The 24,356-nt window shown below is 34.4% G+C and overlaps 2 protein-coding genes across 2 annotated transcripts; one reads left to right on the top strand and one right to left on the bottom strand.

Annotated features, from left to right (window-relative positions):
- The first annotated feature begins 8,526 nt into the window (after nucleotides 1–8,526).
- On the top strand, nucleotides 8,527–10,446 carry LOC139787040 (uncharacterized). Its single transcript, XM_071726133.1, has one exon. The coding sequence runs from the start codon at nucleotides 8,527–8,529 to the stop codon at nucleotides 10,444–10,446; it is 1,920 nt and encodes a 639-aa protein (XP_071582234.1).
- Nucleotides 10,447–11,568: 1,122 nt separating this feature from the next.
- On the bottom strand, nucleotides 11,569–12,875 carry LOC139787039 (uncharacterized). The gene has a single exon (XM_071726131.1). It carries the CDS (start codon nucleotides 12,814–12,816, stop codon nucleotides 11,569–11,571), a length of 1,248 nt encoding a protein of 415 aa, XP_071582232.1. The 5' UTR covers nucleotides 12,817–12,875.
- Between the last annotated feature and the right edge of the window lie 11,481 nt (nucleotides 12,876–24,356).

Raw genomic sequence — 24,356 nt, 5'->3', positions numbered from 1 at the left:
AATAAACGTCACCGGGAAGACAGTACAGATGCTCACACCGCATGTAACTCGAGAAGAGATGCCGGTGAATGATACGGTTGACGGACTCACATTACCCGCGACTGAAGAGCGCAACTCAATTCAAGAACAACGCGAGAAATTACGTAAAAAAACGCATGAAAATTAAATTAAATAATAAGAGGAGAGGCGTTAGAACAGAGATGCGACGATTTTTGCGATATATTTCTTTGGAAACGATAAGCTAACACACACCACGGCGGTGAAACATGAGATCACGACGCGAGCTAATAGCGCACCGGCGAACGTCGCCTACCCGAGAAGCATAAAGAAAAAGTAATAAAAAATCTGACGTTTCAAGAGAAATAAATACGCATCGTTATAAATTTTCTCATCCTCTATCAGCACCTCACAACAGGAGCGTCGGCGTCGCCCGTACCACCGTACGAAGTGACGCAATTTTATCAACGCCAGGTATCTACTTCGAAAGAATCGGACACCTGCAGCAGACGAAAGCAACGTGGAAATTAGCGATACGCATAGACTTAGCCGCATTAAAAACAGACACCAACAGCTCCAGAGATACTTAGAGAACACCGAGGAACTTTGCAAATATGCCACTGGAGACGCCAAAAATAAATGCCAGATTGCTCTCCAGACCAATAAGAGAGAAAACGATCAAACAACACGCGCCATAGAACATTTACAAACAATCTACAAGTCACCCGCATCTAAGCGAGGGTTAATCAATGCCATTGGAGAGATAAGCAAAACTCTATTTGGTACCATGGATGCTGAAGACGCAAAAACAATCAACGAGCAATTACAACTGCTTAATAATCAGCAAGAAACGCTACAGCACGCAGCAAAGAACCAGCTGAAGATCATCACTCCACGCTAGGACATATGGAAAATTGGAACATACGTTATCCCAACGAAAATTTACTGGCAAACGTCACCAGAAAACTACACGACCAATTCATACACAGAGAAGAAATAGACGAACAATTAATACTGACAACCGCTATGATAGCCGACCTCACGACGGACATAAATGACTAACCGATTTCTAACATACGCAAAAAGTAACATCTTAATTACACGCGTACTTCCCAAGGAAAATCCAATTATCTAATATTAAAGGACAGCGAACTAAACAGATGTAAGCGTGAAATCACGACAGTTGTATGCGATCAAAATTTCCCTGTATACCGTATAACTGAGATGCGCCAAGCGAAGTGCAACTTTTTATAGAAACGCCTAAATATAGGGAAAATCGTAGACACGCCATATCCTTTCAAACGTAACGTTTTGGATAGCATTAACCGAACCGCAAACATGGCTACCCAGATAGCCAAATCTGTCGAACAATAATGCCAAATACTTGCTACAAATTTTGGTTTCAGAAATGGTACAAATTTGCATCAAATTTGTTTTATCAAATGTTGTCGACAAACTGCTAGCAAATACGTATCAAAACATGCGTACACAATTGACGCCAAATTGATACCAAATATCGAGCAAAGCTTAGTAGTACCTGATAACAATTGGCATCAATTGCCGCAAAATTAGTTGACAAAACCTAACACCAAATTAATGCCAAATATTGAGCAAATTTGGTGACAAAGCTTGAGAACAAATTGACGCCAAATGCCGAGCAAAGCTTAGCAACTACCTGATAACAAATTGGCACCAAATTGCTGTTAAAGTTTGTTGACTAACCTAACGCCAAATTGATGCCAAATATTGAGCAATTTGGTAACAAAACTTAAGAACAAATTGACGCCAAATACCAAGCGATGTTTAGGGCGTTTCATTCAGATGGCGCGACACGTGAGTCGCCACTTTCAACGCGTCCCCACCTCCTTCCTCGCTCTTGTTCAGTGTCATGACCGCTCTTGCTGCGTTTCTTCGGACGAGACGAGTACGTTTTCCTTCTTTCGTACTGATTGAGCTAAGCGGCACGTATTCTGGAGACCAACCGAGCGAGATTCGACTTCCCAAGGAGAGCTCACCGCCAGGAAAAGGAGAGCTTTGAGGGAGGATTGAGGCGAGGAGTCCGGTCCAGCGAGCAGGGCCCTTCGATATTCTCATTTGGGACGCCATTTGGAAGATCGACATTGATCGTGGTAGTACAAGGGGCTCTGCAAGGTTAATTCTCGTCTTAAGATCTGGAATTGCTCTCATTCTTGTGGCTCTGGTTTATATTCTAGCCTAGAATTGATCTCGTAGACAAAAGCAGAGGCCCCCTCTCTTTTCTTTTTTTTTTCTTTTTCTTTTCTTACTTTGATTTCAATCAGTAATCCAGACTCCTTAATTCCGCCCTGTAAGATCTGTTAATTCTCGTCTTGAGATCTTGGAATTGCTCTCATTCTTGTGGTCTGGTTTATATCTAGCCCTAATGTATTTTTAATATATGCATTACAATTTTAACACTGTCAAACAATAAATAATATCGTTTGATAATATAACAACAGTATAGATAATAGTAACAATTTTATACTTTGACTTATTTCATTCTATTTTTGACAACTCGTATATACATTATTGTGGCTAAGGTCTATACTATGTCCATAGTGTAGATCTTAGCTACATTTCTGGCAAGTCAGTCCAAAGTATGCGGCTTTGTTCTCTATCCTTTTTATCTGTAGCAATTTTATTTCTTTTATTTTTTTAATTATTTTTTATGTATTATCTCTTATGTATCAGGTTTCTGAAGAAGACTAAGTATATAAAGTCGAAACGTAAAACGTTAATTGTATTTAAAATTTGTTTAATTAAACGAGATTTTGTTTTTAAATTTAATTGATGACCTTTTTATAACTCGAGAAAATCAGCCAGCCTCCATCCTATAAGTTTTTTTGTACTGTTAGTTTAATTAATTTAGTTATATTTTTTTCCATTAACATTCCATTTGTTATAGTGATTGTGCAGTAGAAAATCTGAAAAAATAAATGTTTTTAAAAAGTAAAGATAGTATATACTTTGAAATCTATGTATTTTATGTAAACATAACATTTAAATTTATTTGCATTTATTTTAGAACATGCCAAAAACACCGTTTCATAAGCTTTCTAAGAAAGTTAAAAGGTAGAAAGTGAATGGTGAAGTTGTAGAAGAACTCAATTCAACAGATTCTTTAATTGAATTCGATCAGTCGCATATTCAGCAAGCACATGCGTCCGTTAAAAGCCAAAGTTCCGTAACCAGATTTTCTTCATAATCAAAAAGAATCTGAACTTTCTCATTATTCTTAACTTTTCATCATTCTGAACTTCCTCACCATTCTGAATTTTCTAATAATTCTGATCATTTTGAGTACTCTGAACACTTTGATTTCGAAAATACGATAATTATAGAGATATATTTAACATTAACAGAACACACCGGCACAAATAACGAGGCTCATTCAGATGACAACGATGATAATTCTGAAAACACTGCGAGAATAGTGATGAGAATAAAAATATTCGAAATGTTTCGTGAAAACAAGAGTTATAAAGAAGAGTTATAAGAGTATAAAGAGTTATACTCTTATAGTCTTAAAGAAGAGTTATAAGAGTATAAGAATATGTAATATTATGTAATAAAATGTTTCATTCTACTTGCCGTTTGAATCTGATTAAGGCAAAATGTAATATAGTTTGAAATAGAAACAATTTAAAATACAAGGAAATGCTTTAGTTTTATAACTATCATATTCTTGCAATATTAAAAATTTTACATATTCTTTCTTTGATTAAAATATTTCTCAAAATAATCTTGGAACTGTTGATGAAATATCGTGTATTTTTTTATCTGTAAAAGTTTAAAGTTTTGTTTGAATAGTTTAAAAGTTTTGTTTGAACGGTTTAAAAGTTTTGTTTGAACAGTTTTTTTCTGCTGTATATTAATTTCTATTACATCAAACACTACAAAATTCACTTCGGTTGCTTGCACCTAAATGATGTATATTATTCTTTTGTTATTTCTTTCTGACAACAGTACTGCATTATTCCATCGTAATCGACGAACTATGCACATTGTGAACATTTGTTTATTTCAATTTGCATTCTTGCAAATAATAAATCGTGTTTCAAGTTTGAACTAGTTGTTTAAATATGCACGGTAGTTATTATTGTATGATTAAAGAAAGGAAAGTTAGTAGTATTAGGCTTATACGAATATTGTTTTAGATGCATTTTCATAGAAATTATACTCGTGTTTTCAGTAAGATTCTATAATCCTTCTTATACCGGCCAATGCATTATCTGCGCACGGAGTATGTGTTCCAGGCATTATATAGATTCTCGAGTGTTTACAATATTGTATGTGCTGTTGACAAAGTTAAATGTTTGCATATGTCAGTAAATTCACATTGTATAACATTTACTGTAATTAATATATAATTAATTATTTTATTGCCACCGTTAGTTTTATAAATGTCTTATAATGTTTTTAAATATAAAGATTTCTTTTAACATATGTATAAAAAATAATTTATTGTAAATCAATAAAAATTATATGCTTTTTATAATTTAATGCTTTTAATTTTCTCTAAAAAAATATTTTAGTATTTTTAATGGCTACGTAACAAGGCTTGCTGCAATTTGGCGTCAAGCTGTGTCATTAAGATTTGCTCTGTATTTGGTGCCAATTTGCTGTTAAGTATTGTTCTCAATCTTGTTTGATATTTGATATCAATTTGGCGTCGGGTTTTGTCAACAACTTTGATAGCAATTTGTCAACAATTTGCTGTTAGATTGCTGGCAAGCTTTGCTCGGTATTTGGTGTCATTTTGGCGTCAAGTTCTTTTGTCAAGGTTTGCTCGCAATTGGCACAAATTTGCTGTCGAGCTTTTGTTGGCAAGCCTTGTTCACATAATGGCGCAAATTTGCCGTTGAACTTTTGCTGTCCTGTTTTGCTCGATATTTGGCGTCAATTTGGTGTCAAGTCATGTACACAAGCTTTGCTAGCAAAACACAAGCGTATTGCAGACACAGATCGCACCGAATTTGCGCAAGTTTTGCGCGTATTTGGTGTCAAATTGGTTACCATTTGCTGACAAATTTGTTTACGGGTTTCTTCTTGCATTTGCTCCTGTCTTTCTGATTCTTTGATCGATGAGGTGGTCCTGATATCTTGGTGGTTCGTAATATTTCTTTTGTGACGATGTCAAATGTGTTGTGTGTATTACAAATACATAAATAATTTTGTCCCACCATAATAATAATTAATACATGCTCAATATTTGTAATCTAGATATATATAAGTACAGTACAGTAAATTTTTTTATTATAGAGGAATGATAAATTTATAATTATAGAATTTAATAACAAATTACAATTGATTCATAAACCTGTACATATTAAATATATATATTCAAAATATATTATATAAAAAATATATTCGTAATTTTATTTGTATAGCAAGTATAGTACAGTAAAAACGATTATTTTTAGTACTTTTTAATAATGTTAACAAAAATGGTCAATAATTCTTTTACTTTTTAGATAATTTATTAATAATACATTGTGCTTCAAACAAGGAAAAAGTTTTTGAAAAAAAGATTTACAGATATAGATAAGAAAAATTTTTGTACTTTTTACAAATATTAATAATCTTATATTTAAACAATACGGACAAGTTTATCTAGTCACATAATATAAATCTCATAGCTCAGCTCTTAGGCAGTACAACAATGTTTCTTGTAAAGGAAAAGTTTTCGACTTCAAAGTCTACGTGGAGATATATATATTTCACCCCATCCTTGTTTTTCTTGTGGAAGGCCACAAAGAGAATGGTATTAAGAAATATGTAGGCTTTTTGCAACTTAATTTAAATTCTCACGAAAAAAATTGATGAGCCGGATAAAGGTCACCATATGCATCTTAGAGTCGAGGTTTCATGCTTTAAAAATGCAACTAGAAAAATTGTTCTATAGTCCTCCTAGCTGAAATGCAATCTTTTCAAAATCAGCATAATTTGTATCTTTTATAGCGCTCTTCTAATTGTTTGAGTTTTTCTAGTTATGTTAGAGTGTTAATCAAAGGATAATATTGTTTTGCATATAACAAAAAATATTAATATAGCTTATACATATTTATGTTATTGCTTAATTAAAAATCTATAGTAATCTCATATTATCTATAAACTTCTTAACTTTTTTCAACTTAATATTTTCAACTCACAAATGTAAATACTGAACATGTATGATAATTATACATTGAAAAAAGTAATAACAAATACTTTAGATCAAATATCTAGGCCGTTGTAAAAGAAATTAAACATGCCTTTAAAAACTTACAAATGTAAACATACGAAATATATTTTTAAATATAAGTTAAGTTAAATTAATTGAAGTTAAAAGAACATATGCATATGTTTTGATTAACAAATAATGCTTGTACAACAGAGGTTTGTTTGTGTGACATCAAATATTTACAATTAACACTGTCATCACAGAATTTGCATCAAGATAGCTTACACAATTTTAGCTTACCCAAGATAACTTACCTAGCTTAAACATTTTTTTTTATTTATTAAACATTTTTGATTGTGAACCATTACCTTGATTATCAAGAAATGTTCTCTCCTTGATAGCAGAAATATTCCCCTCTGTCCTAGTAAGTTTCTGAGTTTCTTTATAAACTGTAGATTACACTTTACTACATAAATATTCCAAATATTCAGAAATAAGTACAATAGTTTCTCCAAGTACCTGAAAAAATACATCAATAAGAAAAATTTGTAAGATACTTATATAAATAATTTATATTTTTTTACAACTTCTTTCATTAATATAAGAAATATGTGTTTGTTCCGCCAATAATAAATAACAAAAGGTGCGTATATTTATCGACTATAATTGGCCAAAATTTTCAAAATTACACGACGTTTCGACCCAAGCTTCGGGTCCTTCTCAAGTAATCTAACAACAAACAATTATAAAAATCGCAGCGTCAATACAGCGGGTAAAAATATGTACGGAATTTAAATCGTGAGTAACACTTAAAAATACCTGATGAGGAAAAAGTGCCATTATCAAACAATTCTCAGTCAACTGTTCGTGAAATTTTGATAGAAAAGTCACAGAGTGCTAAAAAATATATTCGTCAGTAAGTTGTCAAAAAAGTAAAAAGGAACACGAACAAAGAAAAAACTTAGTTACACAGAGAAAGTTTTCCAAAGGCACCGGTTCGTATCATGCTCGCTGAGTTAACGAAGTATCGTCAGAACGGCACAGCAATTACATGTTTATGCGATGGACGTCGGAAACGAACTGAACATATCGCGTCATGTAGTTGAGAACAGATCGAAAGGTGACAGAGCGGGTAACCACAATACAAATTATAAACAAGAGATGACGTTGTCATAAATAGGGTTTAAGTTATCCGTATCTTTCTGTAAATTAATGGTATCAGAATATTTCTTGATTAGAAACATTTCAGCGATTTCTCTTTTTTTAGTATTTTTTTCTTTATGAAGTATCTCAACTTCAGACCATTTAAATTCGTGGCCGAGAGAAACGTGGTGCTTGCTGACCACGGAATGCTGATGATCAATCTTTTTAATATCGGGCTAATATGGTTACCCGCTCTGTCACCTTTCGATCTGTTCTCAACTACATGACGCGATATGTTCAGTTCGTTTCCGACGTCCATCGCATAAACATGTAATTGCTGTGCCGTTCTGACGATACTTCGTTAACTCAGCGAGCATGATACGAACCGGTGCCTTTGGAAAACTTTCTCTGTGTAACTAAGTTTTTTCTTTGTTCGTGTTCCTTTTTACTTTTTTGACAACTTACTGACGAATATATTTTTTAGCACTCTGTGACTTTTCTATCAAAATTTCACGAACAGTTGACTGAGAATTGTTTGATAATGGCACTTTTTCCTCATCAGGTATTTTTAAGTGTTACTCACGATTTAAATTCCGTACATATTTTTACCCGCTGTATTGACGCTGCGATTTTTATAATTGTTTGTTGTTAGATTACTTGAGAAGGACCCGAAGCTTGGGTCGAAACGTCGTGTAATTTTGAAAATTTTGGCCAATTATAGTCGATTAAATATACGCACCTTTTGTTATTTATTATTGGCGGAACAAACACATATTTCTTATATTTACACATCATCGACTTAAACAATGATGTCTTACAATGATAATGGATTCTTCCATATGATCAACAAACGATTTGGACGGCATGTTGTCACACTAATGAAAGCGTGGACCAATAACACCATGAAGATGAGTACGGCTCGACATCAACTTATTTTTCTACTCCGCTGCAGACGACACGATGTATTGCCACCGCACATCCTCCACCTGCGTATTAATATTAGCTTTAGGAGCCACAGCGCGAAACACAGGTTCATTATATTTAAGGAGCGATACGAACGCGCTATTTTAAACTTAGAAATTAGAGATTTAAACAACCATTTAAACTTTCTTAAATCCGAAATCGAGTACATTCGTGACGATCTTTCCTCTCTTTTACCACATAAACTATTGATTGAGTTTTTTAACAGTAACAATCGAAAAATCATGAAGCACAATGTCCAGCAGAAACATAAGGCTACTAATAAATTCAATAGAATATTTTCTAAACAGGATTATAAGACGTTTTTCAATAATGACAGAAAGAAGTGGCGTATTAACATTTCCAATATAAACATTCCTGATAACATAACTCACATCTTAAGTTTAGGTGATAATTTTGGTATTCCTGTCACCAACCGCGATAAAAAGGACCGTCTACTTACTACCTTAGACACCATAAAAAACTTTGAAACCAGCAGTTATAAAATGCCTCCAGCCGCTATAAATGCGATACGTAGCTCGATCGCGAACTCCTTAAAATTGTTTTTAAATAAGAACATCCATGTTGAATACATAGACCGCTACATTTTAAGAGAGTTCAGTAATTGCCAAAGATTTTTACGTAATAATCCTGATATTTTTGTCACGAAGGCCGACAAAGGTCAGATAACTGTCATTATGGATAGAACTGATTATAACAATAGAATGATTGATCTACTTAATGATGAATCAACGTACAACAAATTAAAGAATAATCCTAATAAAAAACTAATCACAAGGCTCAATCAATTAGTTAAATCTTGGCATGACAACGACATTGTTGACTACTCTACTTACTGCCGGTTAAGGTGCACCAATGGCAATCTTCCTCGATGCTATGGACTGCCAAAGGTCCATAAAGCTGGCTTTCCTTTACGTATTATAGTCTCGTCCGTTGGGAGTCCGCTATACAATATAGCTTGTTACTTACACTCGATTTTGGACGAGCTGTTACCGAAGCCTAAATCTTACATTAAGGACAGCTGGTCGTTCGTGCAAACCATTAGGGATATAACTATAAATGCTGATCATGTCCTAGCTTCCTTTGATGTCACTTCACTTTTTACGAACATCCCAAAAGAACTAGTTCTTCAAGGCATTGAAAAACGTTGGCATCTCATTTCACCTCACACAAAATTCTCCCTACCTCAATTTCTTCACGCCGTGGAATGGGTACTGACCTCTACCAGCTTTTGTTTCAATGGACAGTATTATGAGCAAGTTTTTGGCAGTCCAATGGGGTCTCCATTCTCTCCCAAGGCGGCTGACATTGTAATGGAGGATTTGGAGACCCATTGCCTTGGTGCTCTTGACTTTGACCTTCCTTTTTATTGTAGGTATGTAGACGATAGTTTTGCTATAATTCCGATGTCAAGACTAAATGACATACTCGATGTGTTCAATAGTTACCACCCGCGATTAAATTTCACATATGAACTAGAAAACAACGATGGCCTCCCGTTTCTCGACACGATAGTCATCCGCGATGGAAATAGATTGACCTCGAATTGGTATAGAAAACCAACGTTCTCCGGCCGTTACACGAATTATTTCTCTAGCCATCCATTGAAATATAAAGTGAATACAATTACGAGCTTAGTCGATCATGCTGTTCTATTGTCTGATGCTCGCTACCATGATTCAAACATTAATTTAGTCAAAAAAATTTTGGTGAATAACTCCTTCCCAATGGATCTCATTAATAAGCACATCAACAATAGAATTAAGCAGCTGCGACACAAACCAGATATTGCTAGCTCGCCGGTTCAATTTGATCCTCGACGTTGCGTGGTACTACCATATGTTAAAGATCTTGGCGGGACTATAAGTCGCACACTCAATAATGTTGGTATTACTACAGTTTATACTGTCCCCAAAAAATTAGATACTATCATAAAAAAGGGCAAGGATCGTCTCGATAAAAACCAGTCTACTGATGTAGTTTATAGAATCAACTGTAACGATTGTTGTGCTTCCTACATTGGTCAAACGAAGCGATACTTGAAAACGCGCGTCACGGAACATTTCAATGATATTAAAAAGATTGATCATCAGCATTCCGTGGTCAGCAAGCACCGCGTTTCTCTCGGCCACGAATTTAAATAGTCTGAAGTTGAGATACTTCATAAAGAAAAAAATACTAAAAAAAGAGAAATCGCTGAAATGTTTCTAATCAAGAAATATTCTGATACCATTAATTTACAGAAAGATACGGATAACTTAAACCCTATTTATGACAACGTCATCTCTTGTTTATAATTTGTATTGTGGTTACCCGCTCTGTCACCTTTCGATCTGTTCTCAACTACATGACGCGATATGTTCAGTTCGTTTCCGACGTCCATCGCATAAACATGTAATTGCTGTGCCGTTCTGACGATACTTCGTTAACTCAGCGAGCATGATACGACCTGCCTTGAAACTTTCTCTGTGTAACTAAGTTTTTTCTTTGTTCGTGTTCCTTTTTACTTTTTTGACAACTTACTGACGAATATATTTTTTAGCACTCTGTGACTTTTCTATCAAAATTTCACGAACAGTTGACTGAGAATTGTTTGATAATGGCACTTTTTCCTCATCAGGTATTTTTAAGTGTTACTCACGATTTAAATTCCGTACATATTTTTACCCGCTGTATTGACGCTGCGATTTTTATAATTGTTTGTTGTTAGATTACTTGAGAAGGACCCGAAGCTTGGGTCGAAACGTCGTGTAATTTTGAAAATTTTGGCCAATTATAGTCGATTAAATATACGCACCTTTTGTTCTTTCATTAACTTATAAGTTTACTTAAAATTAAAAAAACATCATTAATATCTATATGTATATAATGCAATTAAGTTAATTAAAAAATACATAAATAAAATAAATAAAATATAGCTTAATATTTTATAAATTTGACAGTTGCAATTATTGAAGTTTTTGAAAGATATTAAAGCGTTGCGCAATACTGCATTGAAACAGGAAGCTGAAACGCATTATTTGTAAAGTGCCATCAAGAGAAATTATATTTATAGACACCCAAGTTAAAATTATAGCAAACGAATAAAAACAGTAATAATTCAAGAGACGATACAAAGAAGAATTAGAACCAAAATTTCAAAAACGGAAGCAAAAACATACAGTTGTAATCAATTTTCCATAGAATATGGTATATTATAACAAAAAATTAAAAGCAGAAATAGATATGTTGCAAAAATATGTTATTAAAAATATTTTTAAGTTTTATTAATATGTGTGATGTGTGATAGCAGCAACTATATATTCAGAAATTTGTAAATTTTCTTCAATATTATTGTCATGAATTAATGTGGAATTCCAAAAGGGCATTCTATAACATTTATAAGAGACTTCCCTTATATGTACAGAAAAGATATTATCATCTAATGTGGAACATTTAAAAATATGCAGTGCTGAAGATGAAATACCTATATCATAAAATGTATGTACGTGTGAAAATTTTTTTAATACCAAATAATGTGAATTGTCAGCCATAAAAATATTGACAACAATACAAATAGAACCATCACGTAACATACAGCAATTATCATGTAAATCTAAACTGAGCAAGATTTCATCAAACACAATTTTACGATATTGATTACAATTAGGAACAACATTACATGGAAGAGGACCTATATTATGCTTCATAGACACATGAATTGATGAATCAATAGTGCAATAGTCAATTGCTGCATGTGCTTCTATTTCGGAGATTCTGTTTGAAATTTGTTGAAGGACAGAACCAGGTTTTCTACAATATTTTCTGAAAACAGCCATATTATTTTCATATGGAAAAGCTGAAAATGAATCTAGAGGTCCTAATTGTCGCACATCGTTTGTAAGATGAATAAGACCATGTACATTGTACGAATTAAATGTTGGACCATAAAGATTATCACACCTATTAACAAATTTCTTTAATGCAAGATCAGCAAAATTCAAATATGTTTGTGTCGGTGATGTTGAAACCAAAATCCTAATTGCTACATGCAGAAATAAAAAATGCGTGTACACTTCGTGATCAAGAATACCGTAAGTAACAACTGGACCTGTATATAGAAGAAATTGTCGATACTCTGTAGCTTTATATTTTGCACATGCATCAAGTGATCTTGGACGTCTGGCAAAATCAGAAGGACAATATCTTGCAAGTATTTTCAAGCGTCTAGATATCCGAGCAATAGATGTTGCAGATAATTTTGTTAATCGTGAATATTTTCCGTGAATCCATGCAGATAATAATTTTTTTACAACTCCTAAACACACAAGATGCATGTACTCAAAAGGCACTTGAGAAACCATTCCTATAGGTAGTACTGACAGTGGGCTTTTGCCATCTTTATGATGATCTTCATCTAAACATCTAATATATTCTTTATTGGTTCGCAGGGAATAATTAACGCCACAGAAAACATAACGTCCTTCACATATTACACCAGAAATTTTACACTTAGAGCATGGATGGTAGGACATATGACCTTTATGATTGAGAATAAAAGCACGAGCTGGTGCATCAGCTATGAAGCATCTTAAACGTATAGGTAATTTTTTTCCATGAAAAATTATACCTCCATTAACCAATATGTTTCTTATGTCTGCAATAAATTTTTCAAAAAATGCATTTGGATCATTTGGTTTTGCCGTGCCTTTGTATATTCCTACTACTATTGGTTTCGAATGCCTAATGTTCGCGAGTCTACACTGAATTGGCCAAATATGAATGCTGCCTGATTTGTCTAAATTACATCCATCGGTACTTACATCAATGTCTAATTCGTTAGGTAAAGATACAGTTGGAAAGCGTTCAAGTTCTCGAGAAATACATGCTGCTACATCAAAATGAATGTATTCGCCTGGATCAACTTTATATATAATAACCTTATCTCGTGGAGTATTTATAACTGTTCTCACATCTTTTGGTAAGTTACGAAAACAAGAATGTGTTTTAAGAAGAGATAAAATATTATTACCTTGTACGTGAGTAAGATTGTTTTCTACAAAACAGGATGCTATTTTTTCGCGAAAAGATGGCTCAATAACCGAGGAAGTATTACTAATAACAGAGGACACACTATCATCAGAAGAAAGAACATCATTATCAAGAAGAACATCTGCCCAGATAGCAATGCCTGATGATCAGATTTCATCACGTCATGATCTTCTGATATTGACCGAAATGTGATGTATGTCTTGTGATCATATTGTGATGATACACATCATGAGTACAAGTTAACATGTATATGAGGAAATATATGAGCTCAGATATTGACGTTACTTAGCCAACTTATGATAATCACATGCTGACCCTGGTGGAAATAATTTTACAACAATTACCGCGAGCGCTAGTACCGCACGCTGCCGCGACGCGGCTATATCACGCGTCACTTTCTCGTAATCAAAAATCATCACGCGCTAGTATAAAAGGCGAGCTTGTGAGAAGCCTAATTACAATGTTCTTTGCTGCAGATCAGCTTAAGTGATACCTCTGGTATCACATAGTGCAAAGATCTGCGAAGCAATTTTTGATAAATTGTTGGATACGTCTTACTTATTTATTTACATGTTTTTAAATAATTTTATTAAGCATGAAATATTTAAAATTGTTGTCGTTTCTTGAGCTTTATATGCACACAATATGCAGTATTTCATTGAACATTCATGTGTTCATTATGTCACTATTTTGTAAACTTTTATAGATTTCATAACATGTCTGCATTGTGAGCAACATATGAGCCCGCATCTGTGTCTATTTTTGCCATCATGTTTTTAATAAACGTGAGTACAATATGTACTCAGAACGAACACATTTTGCTATCTGGGGTGCATCATCTTCAACATTTATAGAACATGCACTCGATGAACATGCACTATCGCAAATATAATTATTTTCCACATTATCTGTAAAAGTATGTTTTATATGTGACGTGCCACACTTACCTTGAGTCTTAATATTGTCTAACTCTCTTAAAGTATTCTTTAATATATAACTCTTATCATGCAAATTAGTTTTAATTTCGGATCTAATTCTTCTTTGTTGCCTATCACTCAATTGATGCCACCGTTTCCGTGAAATAGAGCGTTTCATACTTATCTTATTATATTATTATTCGTCGCCGTTGTCCAAGTATTGTATATTGTATTCTTATTTCTCACCGATAAAAATTCAATTTCCGTCTGATCACTGACCAAGATAAATTGTTCGTCCGGCAGCTTTTGCAGTTATTCTGAATAAATGAATAACGCAAAGCGCGGTATATAAGTGCCGCTCGACTGTACTAACGGTTCCACCAATCACAAGCTTGTAAGGTATGATTCAGCGTATGGCAGAGTTTCCACTGAGCGCGTCACGCGTCGCGTCATCCGTCACGACCAATCAAAACATCGTATTTTATTAAGGCCATTCCACGTAACAAAGTTTTAGTTATAATCGTATTTTATTAAGGCCATTCCACGTAACAAAGTTTTAGTTATAATCGTAAGGTCGTAAGAAAATAGACCAATCACAGTCGATTATTTTTCTTGAGCTCGAAGAATAATCGAATGTGATTGGTCTATTTTCTTACAGCCTTACGATTATGACTAAAACTTTGTTACGTGCAATGGCCTTTACATTATTTGTGACGGGATGTTCAGATTGGTTAACGATACATGACGCGATGCGTGACGCGCTCAGGGGAAACTCAGCCTATCTCCAGCTTTTTACTTTTATGAGACAGATTACCGACTGTAGTTGTAATTGACTTATCGGCGGTAACCCGTTGGTAACCCGTCTCATAGGGTATAAAAGCCAGGGCTGCGTTCACACCGGCGTTCCAAAATTCAATCAAAATCGGTATCTCAAGTGCTATATAGTGTATGTACGTGACCTAAATTATATAGATTTTAGAACGCAGCCCAGCGCTGGCGGTGAATTTTGAAACATCTGACGATCTGACACAGTCGAGATCGAGAACGACGAGACTGACGAGAGTCGGGAACCGCTCGCTGCCGCCGAACTACAAACTACAAGGTGACACGGTTTCACAGATCTGAAATCTGAAAGTGTTTCACGCGTCGCGACCGACAGGCCGGCTCGAACCCGTGCGCAAATTGCAGCCACCTCTGCATCGCTTTGCCAGATCCGGAATTTGGACAGGTCAGTTACAAACAATTTATCATTATTTGACAGTATATTGGATACCGAAGTTACTTATGATTTTCTATCTATCTAGAAAAGACAGCGAGATGGTCGAAATGAAGCGCGTAGACTGCTGTGATGAATATGACGAGTTTGACGACGACTTCTTTGTTGACGCAGACGAAGAAACTTTGAAGCGTTCATTGGACAAGATCAAGATGACGAACGAGGTACTTGAAATTAACGTTTATTACTAAATATATATATATATAAATTATCGCACTAATCTAATCGTGCAAATTATTTAGCTTGCAGACAAGTTAACCAGTGAGCAGGAAAAAGAGATGGACAAGGAATTATTCGGAGGTCCATCGCCTTATTCTCCGTTTAGAGATAAAATTGGATTCTTTGCGAATCGATCGTGTGTTCCGCCGAATTTAAATTCCGTTTCATGTCAGGTACAGTTAGAGACAACATTGATAATTCCGTTACGCATGCGTTTGTAGAAGACACAAGCGATATTGAGACAATCACTATTGTGAGAAACGTGAATGCACGTCAGCAAACATCAATTAAAATTGTCAAATGTAAATGGATCAAGGAATGTTTTAAAAATGGAATATGTGACATTACAGATTACCTGATTGATTAATAAAGATGTATGTATGTATATTGCTAGTTGTTTAATTATAAATATACCCTATTATAATACCCTATTATTAGATTAATAAGATTTTTTTATATTTTTGTAATAGCAAATCTTGCCCGTAGTAGACATTACGCTTAAAAAGCATAACATCGACGAAACATAAAACCAATGTCGAAAACTATACAACTAGTTTTGTTCTCTATATTTAGACCATATGGGCACCCCCCCATGGTCCCTCTTTTATCTAAATAAAAAAAATATATCAAAAACTATCGATAGTTGTAAAAATGACATCGATAATTTTCAATAGTCAAAACTATCGATAATAATCGATATATATATTTTAAATAATCTAAATATTTTTGTATTTATAATTAAAATAATAAATGTTTAATAAATATTTTTGTATTTATAATTAAAAACATTTTAATATAGTATTTCTTTATAATTAATCTTTAATTTTTCAAGATATGTGGCCAATTATTTCGGATCTTATTTCAAGACCGTCTTTTAAAGCTGTTGCACGTAACAAAGATTTAGTTTTAATCATAAGGCCATAAGAAAATAGACCAATCACACTCGATTATTCTTCAAGCGCGAGAAAAATAATCGCCTGTGATTGGTTTATTTTCTTACGGCCTTACGATTATTTATTAAATAAAATGTCTTGATATACCAACAGAGCATGCTGCGTTTCTGCAGCGTTTCTGCCATCATAGTGTACTCGCAGACAAGTTTGATTTCTGCTGACAATCTGTTGTTACACTATGATAGCAAGTTATGTGCAATCTCGGTGTGCACTCTGTTGACACATTGTGCCAGCATGCAATGTTTGAAATTTGCTTTATTTATGCTGATAAACTCTGCTCAATTTTTGCCGCATTTCTGCTGTTACATCATGACGCACATTGTGCTCAATTTTAGCTGCGTTTCTGACAACATTAACTGAAACGGCATAACCTGCTAGAATATTGACAGCATTCTGTTGATATAACATGCAGTACATAAAATCGCAAAACGTGCTCTGTCACATTTGGCTATCTGGGTATTTAATATAGCGACAAAAAGGAGAGGATGCCGAGGGAGGGACAGAGGATGGAGGAGGCTGAGTGGGCTAAGGAAATCGTGAAGGAACTAAGAGAGATAGGGCAAGGAATTATGGAGGAAATAAGGCGAGAAGGAAAGGAAGTCAGGAAGGAATTGAATGAGTTAAGAACACAGTTAGAAAGGGTGGAGAAGAAGCAGAATGAAGTGATTCAGATCAAGGAGAGCGAAGAGCTAAGAGAGGTGGAAAGGAAAGGAGCGGATGAGAGCAGCAGACGGAGACAGAAGGAGAGAAAGATAGAGAAGGTGAAGAAGAGCAGAAGAGGAACGGCGAGGAAAGAGACGTCAGAAAAAGAGGGAGGAGAGAGCAGTGAAGGAGGATGGAGTGAAAAAGGATGGGGAAGAGATTGGTGGAAGGAAGAGGCAAGTGAGGAGGAAGAGAGAGGTGAAGGGAGGAGAATCTCCAGCGACGAGGTGAAAAGAACGGAGGTCAGGCGGGGAGACGAAAAGATGAGAAAAAGGAAGGGATGGACTGAGAGTGAGGCGGAGAGAAGAGAGATGAGTGGGGAGGAGGACAGAGGTAGCAGAGGAAAAAGAGAGGCTAGGAAAGACAAAAGAGGGAGGGAAGATAGAGATAAGGAGAAGGAATACGCTGCAGAGAGGAACAGATTATGGCGAATGGCGGAAGACAGAGAGGAGGAAGTAAGAAGAAGAAGAGAAAAGAAAGAAAGAGAGGCGGAGCGAAAAGACGAAAAAGAGAAAAGGGAGAAAGCCGAGAAGAGGAAAAGGAGCCTCATATGGAGAAGAGTAACAGGAGAAGGACCGAAGGAAAGAAAGGAGTTGATAGAAACAATAATGGAAAGAGTGATGGGAAGGATAATTCCGATAAGAAGAATTGTGGAGGTGACAGGTGCGGACAGGAGGGAGGTACTGTTTATGGAGCTGGAAGAGGAAGACGACAAGGAAGATATAATTGGAAGGAGTGAGGAGATATGGAGAAGATGGGAAGTGTAGGAGTCGACGAGGAACTCACGATGGAGGAGAGAGCCTATAGGCACAAGCTGGTAGTAAAGGCAAGAGAGGAAAGGCCGAAGGGAAGATCAGCGGTCCTGACGAATAAGAGACTATGGATAGATGGGAAAGAGGTAAAATGGGATGAGGAGGGAAACAGATGGAGGAGGATTTGAAGGCTAGGAGAGATGCAGATCGGCCGCCGCACGGCAAGAAGGAGGAAGAAGAAAGAGGTGGAAGGAGAGAAGAGGGTGGAGAGCGAGATGAAGAAGGATAGCGGTACCGAGGAAGGAAAGAAGAAAGGATATGTAAGACGGTGAACGAGGAACTAGGAAGGAGAAGGGAGGAGAGAGAAAGGACAAGAGGGGAGAGCGAAAGAGATGGAGGGTAGAAAGAGAAGCAGTGAGAGGAATTGGATGGGAGAAGAGAGTCTAGCATTAAAGTCTTCAGGAGAAAGGAAGAAGAGATAAGGGAGATGGGGAAGGGAAGGGTGCAGCCACGGAAAGGAAAAGGATAAAGAACGAGAAAGGGAGGGAGGGAGCGAGAATGTATAAGGCCGAGGGCCAGGTCGGGATAGGAAGAGTGAAATGTACAGGGTTGGGTACGTCCCTTCAAAACGCCAATGTACAGGGTTGGGTACGTCCCTTTAAAACGCCCTTTAAGGCCTCTTGGGGCAAATAAAGTATCTATTTCAATTCAATTCAATTCACCTACAGACTTTGCCCCTGGTGCGAATCCGGACTAAATATCTGTGGTGCTAGGCTAATTTTGCAGTGATGCCAGATTTCAACAGTGATGTCAGATGCTCGACGCTCGGTCAGCCGCGAGTCGGCGAGAATCGTGCTAGGCTTCTTTATTAATATCTCGGCGCTCGCGCTCGCGCTTGCGCGCGCGCGCACCTAGTTCTTGTCGTACTTATTAATTACTTATGATATTTATTGATTATATATATATATATATATATATATATATATATATATACATATATGAAGCCGAGACCGAGGATTAATGAACAATACTATTGTTATTATATAATAATAAAGAAAACTTATTTTGTAATTTGAAAATAATTTCTTATTTTTTTATGAGCAAATCGTTAACTTTCCTAAAGTTGTTAGAAAATATGCGAATAATTTTAATGATTGTCAAATAATTTTCCTAGTTTATATGTATTACATAACAACTCATTTGCCTAAAAAAATAAAAATGCAAAAAAAGTTAGAAAAAAAACCAGGACTCGAACTTGAGACCTTCAGCATTCTAGCCGATCGTCTTACTCGCTCGTCCACGTTTACTATTAGAAAATTGCTTCTACCGGCTCGATAGATTACGCACATGGAAACTTTAAGCAATTTTATTTCATTAATTATTTGACATTGGCACAGGTTACTATGTCTTGTAAAATACATATAGTAAAATTAAAGGACAAATTTTTGCAATAACAGTTCTGTGTATTTCACTTTTACGAATAGATTACGTACATATTGTTGCTCAACGGAAACCGCGAGAAGGTGGTGGTCTCTTCCGTCATGAGATAATGTAAAAAATTTGTTTTTTTTAACATTGCAATAATTTTAATATGTATAAATTAAAAAATATATAAGTAGATAAAGCTCGTATGTCTTAGATAAAACAAGGACAAGAGCCAATAACCGAACAACAGGATTCTAAATAATATAGTTTAATATTCCGTTAAAATAACTGGGACGTTTCGTGCTTTACAGAGACTTTTTCAATCAATCAAATAAATCCCTCTAATTAACTGTAATACATCATAATAATCCCGTTACATAAAAAATCCGTCGAGAGATGAAATAAATTAAAAGGAAGTTTAACATCATAAGATTAACATTAATTAATAATTATAGCTTTTTTATTATGGAATTTATCCTCTCTATTGATTTAAATTATAGCGGTCGTTTTTACTTTCTTAATATTAATAATTATAGTATACAAATTACATGGAGTTATTAAGAAGTCACATCAAGTTGAAAGCCAAAAAAACCGATTAACATATAGTCGAAATGTATGCGTGGTCAAACTATAAATTTAATTAGAGAGTTGTTAACAATTAAAACTTTAAAAATAATTATTCGTTTAATGGCGAGAAAAATCGTGTTAGAAGGCTGAAAAATGTGGAGCTAACGGCTTTAATCATTGCGTGTCAAAAAATTTTCCGAAGTCAAGCTATGTAATAGTCAAGTAGTAAAAAATCTATAAATTAAGTAAAAATCGAATTCTTTAAAACTGTGACATAAAAAAGTAGTAATTTTCAACAAAAAGTAGACTTATAGTCTTATAAACTCGAATTAGCATCAGCTAAATTCTCAAATTAACGAAGGCTCCTATGCTTCAGTTCCAAAAAGCGACTGAACGAGCAAGGACTCAGGTCAGTAAAGGTTGGAATCGTGGTGATAAATAAACCTAGAGAAAGTAAGTTATTAATTTAATAATTATCCCTGGTGTAAACATTTGACTGAAAATATAATGAAATTCTACTATCAATTGACCCCTTTTCATTATTATTCCATAAATATCATTATGAAAATTTCAGTTTTCAGTTAATTTCAGTTAAATTCAATAACTTTCATGATATCTAATATTTTAACAAATTTTTCATTATTTTTCAACAGTATAATTTAATTTTTCTTATATTTCACAGTATTTACATTAAATTTCATAAAGAAAATTATGATTTATTTTGAAATATATTCAGTAATTTTTCAATAACTTTCATTTCATTTATCATCAATTTCATAGTACTTTCAGCAAAATATTTTCATCTGGGTCAATTGAGACAGAATTTCAGTAAAATTCCATTATATTCAGTAAAATATTTCCATCAGGGTAATAATAATAGTAATAGGACTCTAAGATTTAAAATCAATCTATAAGAAGATGTCCTGACCCATACAGCACAAAATGTTTTCAAAAAATATTTCTAAATATTTCTATAAAAATATTGCGAGAAACATTTTAAAATGGTTTTAGGAATATTTTAAAATGGTTTAAAAACCTTTTGTGGTAACATTTTTAAGAATATTTTGAGAATCTTTTAAAAATATTTTTAAAAACGTTCTTTTTTATCACCCAGATAAAATTTTCTTAAATATTTGAAATGTATTTTTAAAATATTAATTAGAATCTACATATTTATTGTATCATAATCTTGTTTCAAAATATTTAAAAAATATTTTTATTTCTTATTGGTTTTATAATCTTTTTTCAAATATTTTCAAAAATATTTTTGAAATATGAAATATTCTTAATTAAATATGTATGTCGCTTATGTCAAAATAAAGAGATAAAGCTGAAATTTACAGAGATTGTGCACTTATATATCCCAAAAACCTGTGTTAAATTTGCGATCGATTGTCCGACCCGTTTCTGAGATATTTACTTTAAAAGTTACAGAAATTGTGTATATATATATATATATATATACTTCCCATGTAAATATCCCAGGTAGCACACATGGTCTTATTGACGTCAATTTAAGGTCATATTTCGTCCACGACGTCATATGTCCTTTATATGACGTGTATTTGGCGTCCTATTGTGGATATGAAAGTATGACGTCATGAAAAGGACATGAATTAGACGTCATTTTAAGACCAAATTTGGTACACGACAATTTTATTTTCATTTTTTGAGTTTTTCTTAATTAAAACAGACCCATACAGCATAGAAGCTTGCAAGACATTGCAGGAACGTTACAAGTTGCAATGTAATGTTGTAAAGACAATTGCAACATTTCGTTGAAATATTAGAACAACATTGCAGAAATATTATAAGAATAATTGAAAATATAGTACTATAACATACTCCGTGAACATATATGCACACACATACATAAAGAATATATTTTTTTTAGATTTATGTTTCTTTAAATTTAATTCCTAATTATTTTTCAACTTTGATTCAATTCATTAAATAAATTCTTTATTTTGTCAGGTAGCGTCTTTAGGCGTTATCATGCATGTTGTTAACGTTATTATATTAATATTATATTATGTTAAATATACGAATTTCATATTAATAATTATTGTACATTAATTGTAATTGCGTTATTATTTTTAATATTTACCGGTTATTATCATTACACGATTTTTGAACACTATAAAGAAATGTTATATAGAAGTATAAGCAACAAGGAAGCGTTAGAATCAAAGGATCACCACTAGTCCGTTCGATCATCGATGTCAAGCGACGTTAGGTGCGGTACTGACTCGGATGGGTGACCGCGCGGCTGTATGCACACACGACATATATATAATAAATGTATTTTTTTTTTTCTAAAATTCTTAATTCACAACAGCATAACGGCATGTACATACCTTTAAATGACTCATATTTATGTCATTTTTAAAGCATTTTTAAAATTATTATGAACATATTTTATTTTTTAAAACAATATTTCTAAAAGACTTTACAAATATTATTGAATATATTTATTTGCAATTTTTTAAAAATATTTTTGAAAATATTTTTCTGACTTGATCTGACGGACATAGAAACATTCTAAAAATATTTTTGTAAATTATTTTAAATTATTTTAATCTTCCTAAAAAATATTTTAAAAATATTTAAAAAACATTTTGTGCTGTATGGGGACTGACTGACTGACTGACTCATCAACGCCCAGACCAAACCTCTGAACCGAATTTTTACCAAAAGTATATGAAATAGGGGTAGAATTTTCCGGAGAGTGCCACTATGTGTATAGTTTTTTGTTACCGATTTTCTGGAAACCGGTTTTTTTTAATTTTTCTAATTTTTCGGGAAATAATTGACCGAATCTCAAAGAATTATAGATCAAACAGGGGTAGAATTTTCCGGGAAGTGCCATAAAGTGTATAATTTTTCGTTACCGATTTTTTTGGAAACCGGTACCGAAATTTTTTCAATTTTTTGGGAATTAATTGACCGAATCTTAAAGAATTGTATATGAAGTATGGGTAGAATTTTACGGGGAGCGTCATAATGTGTACAGTTTTTGTTACCGATCTTTTTGGAAACCGGTTTTTTTAATTTTTCCAATTTTTCGGGAAATAATTGATCGAATTTTAAAGAATTGTATATAAAACAAGGGTAGAATTTCCCAGGGAGTGCCATAAACTGTATAGTTTTTCATTACCGATCTTTTTGGGAACCGGTATCTTTTTGGAAATTGGTTACGAAATTTTTCCAATTTTTTAGGAAATAATTGAGTGAATCTCAAAGAATTGTATACGACGGAATTGAACTTCAGACGATAAAAAAGTCATATTTTTTAATTTATAGCATTTGAGAGAGAGAGAGAGAGAGAGAGAGAGAGAGAGAGAGAGAGAGAGAGAGAGAGAGAGAGAGAGAGAGAGGGAGAGAGGGAGAGGGAGAGGGAGAGAGGGAGAGGGAGAGGGAGAGAGGGAGAGGGAGAGGGAGAGGGAGAGAGGGAGAGGGAGAGGGAGAGGGAGAGGGAGATTGATTGATTGATTAAGCGTTATTTATTATACGCTCTGGGACACGTCCCCTGAAGCGTAAAGACATTAAACCAAAAATTTACACAAGTTACAAGTCAGCGTAAGTACAAATGAAACGCAATAAGAAGAAAAAAGAGAAAGAATAGAGTAGAATATATAAGAAAATAGAAGTAATAGATTACATAGCTTATGAATATTATATCAAATACATAAAATGTCGCAGGTATGCCAGAGTTACGATTTAGACTGCAGGAGTAAGTGCTTGTAAAATTTACTCTTAAAATCGCTAATAGATGAGGCATTGCGGATGTCAGAGGGAATGTCGTTCCACAGCTCGGCGGCTGAGGAGCGGAAGGAACGCTTAAAGAATTCCGTGCGGCACAGAGGAAGACTAAGGGAGGCACACTGGGACCTAGTGTCATGCGAGGCGGAAACAGTCTTAAACACGAAGTTACTGAAAATAACTTGCGGTTTTCTCCTCCGTAAGACGGAGAAGGTCAGGTTTCCCACAAAGTACCAGCGTCGTGACTCGACTCTGAGCCAACCAAGTCTATCCAGGTAAGGAGATATGTGCTCATCCCATTTTGCCTTGAAAATGAAGCGGACACACTTGTTGAAGGCTCTTTGCAGACGAAGGTCTTGCTCTCCAGTAATGTTGGTTTGAACCGTGCAGCAGTAGTCGAAAAGCGGAAAGATAAGAGCCATGACGAGCCTAACACGAAGAGAAAACGGC

The sequence above is a fragment of the Temnothorax nylanderi genome, unplaced genomic scaffold, assembly GCF_030848795.1.
Source record: "Temnothorax nylanderi isolate EJ_2023f unplaced genomic scaffold, tnyl_v1.0 TNYL_tig1247_pilon, whole genome shotgun sequence".
NCBI lineage: Eukaryota > Metazoa > Arthropoda > Insecta > Hymenoptera > Formicidae > Temnothorax > Temnothorax nylanderi.
The sequence above is the reverse complement of the archived record's forward strand: the minus strand, read 5'-3'. Positions and strand labels throughout refer to the sequence as shown.